The sequence below is a fragment of the Manis javanica genome, chromosome 7, assembly GCF_040802235.1.
Source record: "Manis javanica isolate MJ-LG chromosome 7, MJ_LKY, whole genome shotgun sequence".
In the NCBI taxonomy this organism is placed as follows: Eukaryota; Metazoa; Chordata; class Mammalia; order Pholidota; family Manidae; genus Manis; species Manis javanica.
In genome coordinates this window covers 113,496,855-113,508,635 of record NC_133162.1, presented here as the reverse complement: position 1 = coordinate 113,508,635, position 11,781 = coordinate 113,496,855, and the positions used below count along the sequence as shown (strand labels likewise).

Genomic DNA, 11,781 nt, shown 5'->3' with positions numbered 1-11,781 from the left:
AAGCAAAAGTCATACCATCAGTGAGATTGTAACAGTCCAGTACATTATGGCTGCATTCCTTGCTAGTTAAGTCACTATGGTAAAATCCTTGGCAGGATTTTTTTCAATAGTTTATTCATGATGTTCATTATTATGAGTTGTAAAGAGTATGAGAATTTCATTTTTAAAATGTCTTATGGAATGTATCACTTTCTTAGATCTTGTAGACATGCTGTGGAAACCATAACATAAAATATGAGTTACTTACAATAACTAATTTTAATCCCATCTGCTAAGTATGACAACATTAGCATTTCCACTTAATTAAAAACACCCTTAAAGCAGCAATGTTTTAATCACTCCATTTTATTTACTCTCCTCCGGTGTCACTTATAATTGTAACTTTTTATTTTTTAATAATGAGGGATTTTTTTTTTCTCCTTGCATCACACAAAAAAGTGCTGTCGATAATTAGCAGTCTTATGTTATTAGTAGACTCAGGTGTCACAACTGTGTCTCATCCTCATTACAGTAAAAAATTTCACCTATCAGATTCATTATTGCTAGATAATGCGACTGAGAGCCTTTGCAGGCCCTCCAGAAAAGTAATTCAGCCAAGCAAAATTATCAGCTAATTATATTTAGAATCAAAAGCCCAACAACTATTTGCAGATAAATTGTATGAATTGAAGTGAATAGATCTGAATATTAAGATTCATAGATTTAGCAGATGATTTGTTAATTGGAATAAAAAGGTCATTTGCTAGTCATTTTAACAATAGATCAATTGGAACCCTATTTATTATTTAACTGGTAGTGCCTAAGAATTGAAATGATGAATAATTGTATTATTGTCATGAGATGGTAATTTCTTTTCAAAATAACAAAATAGAAGAAACTTAGGAGAATGAATTTTATGAATTTCTTTTAAAATATTAGGGCCTGTTTAATATATTTTAAAACATAGTTCTAATCTAGGTAATATATATATAATATGGTTTCATATTTTGACTTATTCATATGATAAGTCAAAATTATACCAAAAATAATGGTTGTTTTTCCTGTTGATGAATTAGAAATATAACCAGAACTAAGATAATTTACAAATAAAAGTTGAAATCCAAAATTTATAAATTTTTTCTTCTTAAGTCAAACAATGCCATTCCTATCTCACTGTATTTTGATTAGCAGAGGTTTTTTAGAAAAGGTATGGTACATGCTCATACAATGACTCAAAATGTAACTTGGCCTGCAGTTTTCTTTCGGGGAACAGAACACTCTAATGCAAAGCCATTATTAAAAAGCAGATAACGTCTGTACTTCCCGAATTGCCTGTGACTTCATTCTCAATTTTATGGAATTTTAAGAAAATGTTCTTATCTATTTGCTTTTCAGTTGGCCCAGCGTTTTAAAACTGAGTGTCTTCAGATAAAGTGCATATTTTCTTTTGTTTCATAAAGGATATCACTGGTTTATGTGCTCAAAACTTTTGTGAATGTTTTATAATGCAGTCACAGTATAGTTTATAGCTGTGCTTACAATAAGAATTTCTCTGCATACCCTTTGTGTGAAGAGAAAAAAAATATTAAGTTTTAGTTTGGATTTTGAAATTAATAATTGGTAACAAGAGCCTGTGGCTTTCCACTGTGCTGTCTCAGAACTTCTATCAGTTCTCAAGCAAAACTTTGAACTCAGTATTTTTTCCAAACTTTGCAGCTCCAAGTACATACTTTTCATTTAATTTCAGTTAACATAATAAAATAGGGAAAACATCACCCACTTAAAAACAGCTTAAATTGCATGTACTTTGTCACTGTAAACAAACAAGGTAAACATTGACATAACTTCAAATTATTCTTGGGTTGAAAAAAATCTGCAGTTCAAAATAAAATTCTGCCTTTGGTCAACATTTTGGATGCAATTCAAAGTTTCTCATAAAATAAACATATTTTAAAGAGTGTTTTGAATTTCACTGCATAATTCCCAGCCAACAGAAATTACAGCGGTATCTTTAAGGTTTATATTATATGTCAGATCAATAGCCATTTTGCAGGGCTAACAACCATCGAGATGCAATACCTTCCCTCTGCTTAACCCTTACCACTTTGACAAGAAGAAAAACTTCTATAGGTGGTCTTTGGGGAAATTAGGTGGTCTTTGGGGAAATCCTCACAAAGTGAAACTTTCTTGTTTCTTTGTTTAACAAATAAAAGTATTCTTTTCTGATAAAATGGAAAGTGAGCTGACTTTTTACTCAAGAAAACAAAATATTCATTAGGGTAATCATCAGCGGAGTTTTACAATCAAAAGGGGAATAGTTCTACATTCTGCATAATAACAGATTATTTTGAAGCATGAGCCTAAAATGAAAATGCCCCATCACAACAGACTGTAAAATTTTTTCTGATGCTTTTCAAAGTGCCTCGCTCATTTATACGGCCACAGTGTTAAAGTATTTGCTATTTTATTTAAACATTTTTAAAAAATGAACATTCTGAGGCTTTGCAGCATTATTAAGAAAAGCTGTCCATACTTTACCATGTTGTTACATGTGTTTATCTGCTGATTATAAAATGTGTTAAACAGTATTTTAAAAACAAAAAAAAAAAGGCAGAACTGCGCTTTGATTAATTCAGTGAACAAAACATATGCTGATAGTTCTGTTCTATGAAATTCATATATGATCAATAAAATCTTTTAAAAGAGCAACGTTGGCTTTTAGGTTTGCACTGCCGACCATGTTTTTCATCCCAGTTAACTCTGGGCTCGTGCTGTTAACTTAGGCAAACAAAACCACTTTCTGACTATGATAGTAATGTCTTCTTAATCTATTTTTATCCTTTTTCTAAAATTTCTCCAGGTTGGAAGCTGTGTATTGTGGTTGTTACCCACTTTGTCCCAATGATTTGGTTTATCCTGAAATATTTCCAGGTAGCTGCTTTAAAATGTACGTTCATCTTTGTTGAGATTTAATACATGATTCATGCTAAATTAGAAAGTTTGAAAATAAACTAAGGCAGGAACAATTGTTTATTTGGCAAGTCAACATGTTAGTGTTAAGGAAAATTTTATGTGTTTTAATACATTAGAGTAAGCTTATATTTACCATCTGTTCTTTTAAGATAACAAAAAATCAAGTTTTCAAATAGCATTCTTCATTGTTAGCATACACATCCCATAATAATGGATTTTTATAAGCAGGTCAATGTTGCTGCAATTGCTTACAGATTTTTTTTTTTAATGATATACACAGAGAAAAATCAAGGACTGAAAGCCACACCAAATTATTTAAACAATTGACTAGTTAATAATATGCAACTGTTGTACAGGGTACATACAGCTATAGTACTGGTTCTTTGAAAAAATTCTCATCACTAAATATATCACATATGCATTGTGTTACATTAGAATAATGTATTTTAATCACCCAAAGGAGATGTCTAAACAGCACAACTACACAGTCTTATTTAGCATTAAACATCCTTGTGAGCTGAGGTAACCTTATAAAATCATGCTTAAATAATGTAAAACTTGAGGCAGCGCAGAGCAATATGCATTTTTAATTAGTAAAGTGACTAATATCGAGTGTGTGCTTTGAGGTTTTTGTTTCATTAAAAATGTATCTGTTTTTCCTGCAGCTGAATATCTGTATTCTACACCTGAACAGCTTTCAAAAAGGCTCCAGAATTTCTGCAAGAGACCAGACATTATAAGAAGACATCTCTATAAGGTAGATACTGAGAAGAGATTTACGTGGTATAAATGCCATATTGAAGTACAAAGAAAAATCTTTAAAAAAAAAACAACATTTAATTAACATACTAATGTTTAAAGGAAACATGCTAGGGAGGGATATTAGTTGTTACACTAACAAGGATTAATTAAACTGGATGCCAGTTGTATTAACCTAGGTCTTATGAAATACGTGCACTTAATGCACTGTACATGCTTTTTTTTTTAATTTATTGTTTTCTAAGATGACTGTCCTTTACATTTAGCCCCAAGAGGCTGATAAAGATGAACCTGGATTAATGTAACTCATTAGTTTACAAGGAAGTAAAGGAAAGATTCTACAATTATACTAATGAGGATAAGCTTGTCTGCCCATCATAATGAAATCTTTCAGTCCCCAAAATTCAGGTGAATGACATGTTCGAAGTTTGGCATTCATTTTTCAACACCTTCAAAGATGATTTCTAAGAATCAAATGTTTCTCTTGTCCAGTTTAATAAAATGGCATAAAAATCCACAGTTGGTTTAGAATTAGACTGTCAGCGTCCTCTGAATGGCAAAGGCAAAAGGAAAATAGTTTAAAGAGCATCAACATTCAACCCCTGCATTCATCATCTTTTTCCCCTTGTTTGAATCAAGAATTTTACATTATTGCAATAACAACACAAAGAGGCCCTACTAAAAGTCTAAGTAATTGAACTAGGATAAATCTGCTTTATGAGTTCTGAAGGTGGCTCTAGGCCATGAGTAATATACCTTTTTATATTCTTTGAATGTAGCATCTTCATTTTACATAAATTCAGTATAGTTTACAATCTAGCAGTTTTACAATCCAGCGTATTTTAATTTTCCTATGTTAATATATAACCTTCCTATATGAAATATAGTTTGCTGCTTTTCTTCTCTTCTTTCCCTTTTCATGGCCTAAAATGCATATTTACATAGCAATACATCAAAACATGACTTTGTTTCTGCAGGAAACAGTTAAACTTCGAGAAAAAGGGAGAGAACCAAAAATGCAATTTAACACCCAATTTCAAGCTCATTATCTTTCATTGTCTATTAACTTGGCAATGGTTCAGAAGGTAGCTCATAATAGTTTAAAATGCTGACTGAACAGTTCCCGGCTTCAGTATCACTCCCTGAGTCAATACGAACTGTATCGTAGACATGGGAAGCTTCACAGAGGAAACAGTCTTCCAAGGTTTACGTCCAGATTTCTTAATTTTTCAAGTTCAGCAGTGGTCTTGTTTGTATAAAACATTAATCAAATCGTTTCCCACATGACAGACTATCAAAATGTGTGGGTTATGAAAGCTGAAGAAATAGAGTAGTAAGTATTAATACAAGTGGATTCCTTTTCTATATATGACACAAAGCAGTTTTCAGTGAGTTCACCATCAGATAATTGACTTGTTTTCCTTCGGGTGAATTTTTGATGAAGTTTTCCTTCTCAGTTTTTTAAAGATACAATTGACATACAGCACTATGTAGATTTAAGGTGCACAGCATAATGACTTGACTTTCATATATTGGAAAATGGTCACCAGCACAAGTTTAGTTACCATCCATGATCTCACACAGATACAAAAAAAGAGAGAAAATGTTTTTCCTTGTGATGAGGGTGGTGAAGTATTTATATGTCCACCAACAAAATTTATGAGTTTTTCACTTGCTTTAGGTTAAGTCTTATTATCCCTGTTATTTTGCATCTGCAACTTTTTAACCATTTCAAAAGTTACTGCCACAAGTTGCCTTTGGTTACAAAAGAAAACAGATCTGCAGTTCAAATATTTTAATACAGCTACTGCCATGACATAGCTATAATTATTTATTTTACAAACAACTTCTGGAAAAACTCTGAAAGAATGCCAGCTTAGTGGTATGCTGTTAATAGACCAAATTGTTCCTCATGCAGCTTCAAAAATAACCTATCCTTAAATGTTATTTCATGTTACTACTTTTTGCATACATCTTTACCCTATAATACTTGAATGCTCCATCTCAAAGTTCTATAAATTAGTATTTTATGCATAAGCACTTATATGAATGTACATATATAATTGATTTTTATGTATTTTGTACCACAGGTTTTTTTCCTTCTAAATCTATTATACACTTTCATGTATGTCCTCATTCATAGATCTTGATTAATACTGTATCTACAAATCAATTCTAAGAGTTAATAAATTGGTCTAAGAATTATAAGTGACCAAGAGCTTTATGATGCAACTGTCAGGAGAAACCACTAAAAATCACAGAAGGGACCAGAAATTTAGTTTGTTGTTGTAATAGGATTTAGAGCCAAAAAGGAAAAAGAATGCCTTCTAAAACTTTATAATTAAGATACAAGTAAGTTATGATATTTTTCCACCTTATGTTTTATTAATACACACATTTTGCAGGTCACATTTGCCTTCACTAAATACCAGAGAATCATTTCCCCCAAGGCAGCTCTTTACCTACTTTTCTTATGCAATGGAAGTGTCTTTTGTGTGTACTGCAAAAAGAATTTGGGTTTTTTCTTTTTTTTTTTAGACTTATTTCTATTGGACAGTACTGTTTTGCTTTTATAAAACATATGCTTCTAAGATCTAAAGGGATAGAATGTCACTGAATTCTTTAATTTGCTCCTTTTACATTTTTACACCTTACTCTCTTTTTTTTGTTAAAAGTTTACATTTTAAAATCATCTCAGCTGCTTATCACATAGAGTTCACTTTAGGATAGGATTTTTCATATGGATTCACACTTAGAAATTTAATGACTAGAATAAGGCTACTAACACTTGGCTTTCTTCTCACATGAGACATTATACTTTCAACATGAGTGAGAGTTTGGGGGCTCTAACTTGAAGCAGGATTTGAAACAGAATGCTAGTAACTTCTGCTGAAAAGCAGAAACAGAATTTGATACTTTTTTTTTTTCTTAAAGTGACTCTCCACTGCAGAATACTGTGCTCACTTCTCACCTGAAATAGTTTGACTTGAAATGTTTAAATCCCTCACAGGCACGCAAGTATGTCCTCTCCCTCGCTTTCTGTCTGTTTCTCTCTCTTCCCTTCCCCCCTCCCTCACTCTCTCCTCTCTCCACACACACACATTTTTCTCAAGATCTTCAGTGATTTCTAATGCATGCAGAAATTAAACGTTTCTTAATCATTTTAAAAATCCAAAACCATTTTCTTAATTTAAAAAATGTAAAACCATTTCTTTAAAAAGTTTACTTCTAGGTCTAATCATTGCCTGCAGCTTTCCTGTACTATCAGGCCATTTCCTCTTGTAAGTAGGTTAGACACATTGGCCACATATTTGTCACACCGATAAAGCAGGTTTCACTTCATCCCCAACTGGGGGCTCTTTTGTGACTCCCAAACCAACCTTGAACACAAGATTCTAGCAGTCATCATAAAATAATTAGCCAAGGCTTGACTTCTTACACTAGCAATAATTCTTCCTTTCCCACCTCAAGCAAGTCGAATCCCATGAAGCTGTCATTTTTTGTGTCATTTTTACTACGTGAATTTACTTACTGAAAAATTCCCAGCAACTATTTGAGTTCAGTAGTTTATGCTTTCAGAGCACCTTTGAAAAAAATGTATGAACATTCCCTCCACCAATATTGACAATAGCTCAGTAGCACAAATGAGGCAGTTCCATAAAGTAGATACCACCCATCAAGATTTTCATCCCTGTCCTATCTCACATTCACTTTTATTTACAGATTAAACAATTTCTGTGCCAAAAATATACTATTTTTTTCTTGTGTTTTATGAGAGTGACCTGTATAGTTCCTTAAGATTTTTCAAATGTACCTGCTGGTTTTCATTTTGTTCTCTTCAAGTTCTTCAACGTCCTACGAACCTTTAGAACCTGCTGTTATTTGGAGGAGAGAAGAATTTTCATATTTCTGCCTAAAAGTGCTTCCAAACACTGATTAAGCTTACAATTCAGACTCAGTGGCCAGAAAAGCCATTTGTGTTTGTCTTAATTGTATCAGGCTGTATCTGCCCGAACCACAGCCAAGCCACTTCAAGTTTCCTTCAAGAGACTGGTCACTTTACAGTCCCCTTTTAATTTGCCTTATACTCTAGATGTCAATAAAGTGTTGCTCCCCCAAAGTCATCACTGTAACATTTAAAAAATTTCTTAAAATCTCTCAACTGTTCCAACACAATATAAGGCAGATTTTCAGTCTGAGTCTCTCTCCCTCCCTCCCTCTCTCCTCCCGCCTCTTCCCTCTCACCTTCTTCATTTCCTTCTTTGATTTTATTTGGCTTGGTTTTCCTTTAACTTGTCTAAATAAAATACTAGCAAAAAACTTTTAGCACACTAGATATACTGTAAGTGATTAAGATCAGTTAGAGGTTTGGCTTCTTGTCCTCTGCTACTCATTTGCAGCCTGGCTCTAGGTGAACCTCTTGGCCTCTATATGATTCATCTATAAACTTGTAAGAATTTTTTTTTCTTAATTCTTAATAGCATTCTCCCATGAGGTACTGGTATAATGAAATAATGAATATAAACCCATTTGTAGACTTGAAGTGGTTTATAAATTCCACGTAATAGTAATGGCATTTCTCTTGTACCTTCACCACTTAAAAGTAACATACATTTAGCAAAACATGTATTAAAGAGTGTTGTGTATCTTGTGTTTATAAAAGTTAAAAGTTGGATGACAGATTTCTAATAGCTGTCATCCATAGCATAAACCAGGAAATGTGTGTACAGCAGAATGTACCCATTCTCAAAATATCGGAAGCTTTTCCCTACGGTGGAAACACAGTTACACGTTAAGCCAATCAGAATCTGGGATTTCCTGAGGTGATGAAACTTGAGAACCATTTACTTGGTGGCTTTTTGAAATCTAATTGACGTAAGTTATGCAAATCTGCAGTATGAATTTTCAGCATACTTTAGTTTTTCCGTGGCTAATGCTTCTTCCTTGCTTTCTCTTCTCTCCCTCCCCCTTACAGGGTGAGATGACTCCTTTTTCTTGGGCAGCCCTACGTGGTAAATTCAGGTCTCTGCTCACAGCAGAACCTAGGGAAGATTTGTGACAGATGGGGCTAAGTCACAAACTTGCAGCCTAAGGCAGAATCTGTAGAACTTTCCAGAGTGTGCCCATATTTACCTGATCAGAGAGAAAAGAAAATCTGCAGAGGAAGCTGAGCCTGGCTGCTTGTCATAGCTGACACAGAGCCATCTGCCACAAACCTGTGGCGGCTTCAGATCTCCAATCCCTGCCACCAGCCCAACTCAAATTAAATACAGATTCCTAGAGACGCTGTGATGGTTACACATGTCCTCAGCATCACATGGAGGAGACTGTTCAAAAAAAAAATATGTGGCCTGTTGTATAACTGCACTCATGTATCCCATATGTGGTGCCACATTGCGTTTCCGGTGGAATCCGTTTTTATCCTTTGTACTGGATGACATGGTGCCTGAATTCTTTCTTTTTGCCGACATGACGGCAGCCAAACTACAGCTTCAAACGCTTGCACTTGGCTGGGTTTCTACCTAGGTTGCCAGGTTGCCGCCGGAGCCTCCCTGTGCCCTCAAAGGGCCACGGGGCCTGGAAGGAGCCTCTGAGCATTGCCCGATTAATTGGGCAGCAATCTCAGAACGGTTTGTGGGCAGAGGGCTGCTTAGCACTACCCTCTTAGCAAATTAATGACTCTCTGGCACAGGAGGTTTTAAGTGAAGGTATTAATAAGGGGTCTGGCAGGTATTCCCATGAGTCACAGAGTTACATTTGCATTTAATTTATCTTAAAGTTGCAAGATAAACAGCTGTAAATCGGACAAACATGGGAAATACACTAAGTGGGGCCATCTTGCCCATAAAATGAACACTGAGATACTTGTCTTAATTTTTTTCCAGGTGTAAAAATAGAGAAATCAAAATACCTCTAACAAACCAGTAATTTTGGTATAAATATTCCTTGAAAATATTTGCAACCAGCTCCAAATATAATCTTTTCAAGATAAATCGCTTTGATTCCAATAGTCAAGCTGCTGTATTTGTTGATGTAAAGATGTTTTGAAAGGCTAGATTGTAAAATAAATTTTTAATAAAGTACCCACTGAAATTTTTAATTGACATACCTAATTTACGTGTAAGTGTGTACATCGATCTCTGTTATTCTCACCGAACAATTGTTTTATGTCAGAGACAACGAATACAATTGTTTCTTTTCTGGATGAACAAGGATCTGTTTTGCAAATGTTTGTAAGATATTATGACATTTCCAAGATTTTCTTTGCATTCTGGAAAGCAGGAGGTAAACATTTGTAGTCATTAAGGTAAAGTCTGTTGATAAACCATCTTCTGTTTACTGACAGGTAAATTGTAACTTTCCTAGCTTTTGAAATGAGTAACTTCTATACACTGCAGCGTGAGGCACAGCCAGGGAGAGTGGGGTAGACAAGGGCCGGCCTGGCTCTCTGGTTTCTAGAAGGATTGAGTGGTCTAGCAGGCATCCAAAACAGAGCAGGGAATGGTTCAGCAGTCCATTTGGGCCCATTTGACAGGTAGCAAAATTGTAAGCAGCAAATAGAAGGTCAGAGAGCCAGACAGAGCCCTTGGGATAGAGGCACTTTTACAGATCAAAGAAAGCAGGAGTTCTGGGAGCGAGGCCTGGAAATTTAAAAGCAGAACAAGCTGTCTTTGCACAGTGTCCTCTCCCTAGCCATTTGCAATCCATACAGCACTGGCTTCGAGTCCCACAGCTTGCAGGGATGTCACTGAATAAATTTCCTCCTCACCCATGAAACAAGAGGCTCAGGGATTATTTCAGAAATCCTTCAGGTCTGAGACTGGGGAACTCGTAATCTGTCAGGTAGGTCTGCTCCTTTTGAGTACACAAGTGAAGATCTCAACATACCTAAGAGGTCCTCAGACACTTCGGGGCAGGGTTTAGCATCTAATGAGATGAACTAGATGAGTAAATTTACTTTAGTCAGAAAGATGCCATATCATAGATGATGTCTTCCCAAAATAATATTAATACTCTCACAGCCAAGGAACAGTGTTTAGTTTCATGTTTTACTTTCCTAAAGATAATGGACTCACATTTTATAGTGTACAAGATATTATATGTGTAACAGTTATCCCAAATGTTTTCTTACTAACTGATGGGGAAAAAACATTAACTGCCTCTCAGGTAGTGCATCCAAAATATTTAAATAGTTTCCTGATTTTGGCAAATGCAGTGTTGAATGTGACCTGTATATGGAGTTCTTTCCTCTACACCCATAAACTCAAGTCAAATTTTGTCTTTAATTGTGCCCAGCAATTTCTGTGGAATAAAAATTTACATTAAAGTTGCCACTTCTTTAAACTTTTCTGTCAGATTTGGTATTAGTGCAAATAAGCAATAAGAAGTTTTCTAACTGGGTAATTTTTAACATTTGGAAATTGTGTGTGTGTGTATGTGTATATGTGTGCTTCTCAATACCAATGATATGGTGGAATGGAGTGTTGCTCAGTAAACCAACCCATATTTTGTTGAAGTCAGAGGATAACTGAGAATACAAATTGACTCTAATCTTGTTTCCCTTATTTTCACTAAGGAAATCAGACAGTACTGTTACTTCTAATTTTAAATATTGCTGTTGAAAATTTTATCTTTCTTTTTTTTAACATCTCACTGTTAATTTTATTCTTTTAAGATAACTCATTAAACCAATTTTAATTTTAAATGTCTTTAAAAGTCTGCCCATTATCAAAATCTTTATACATTTTCCAGGACATTTGCCAGAACTTCCCTAAACTTTGTTTCTGACTAGGTATTTCAGTAATAAGTAACAGGGTGCCTAGTTCTTAACCTACTCGTTTGTACCATGTTGATCAGGAATAAGTCCAAAGACGTTTCTGAAAATTCCCCTGGTTAAGTTCAAATACATTCAAATGCAGCTAAGTTTAAATGCCCTGCTCTATAGGTGTCATGCCACATAAAGATGGCAGCAGAATCAGTAAGTCAATGGAAACTCATAGCCAATGGAAGCTGCATAGATTTATTTCAACACCTTGAAATGCATCTGGAAGCAAAGACTTCATTTTATGT

General features: G+C 34.6%; 1 protein-coding gene across 17 annotated transcripts in view; it reads left to right on the top strand.

Annotated features, from left to right (window-relative positions):
• Nucleotides 1-11,042, top strand: part of GTDC1 (glycosyltransferase like domain containing 1) — a 352,224-nt gene extending 341,182 nt beyond the window's left edge. For 13 of the 17 annotated variants that reach the window (XM_073241398.1, XM_073241397.1, XM_073241399.1 and 10 more), the window contains 3 exons: nt 2,840-2,910; nt 3,618-3,709; nt 8,687-11,042. In XM_073241398.1, coding sequence (XP_073097499.1) covers nt 2,840-2,910; nt 3,618-3,709; nt 8,687-8,770 — 247 coding nt within the window. In that variant the 3' untranslated portion in view covers nt 8,771-11,042. Of the gene's footprint in view, nt 1-2,839; nt 2,927-3,617; nt 3,710-6,645; nt 6,730-8,686 lie in introns of all 17 variants that reach the window. The other 4 variants (XR_012133380.1, XR_012133381.1, XR_005061974.2 and 1 more) reach the window with 3 other exon arrangements.
• The last annotated feature ends 739 nt before the right edge of the window (nt 11,043-11,781 follow it).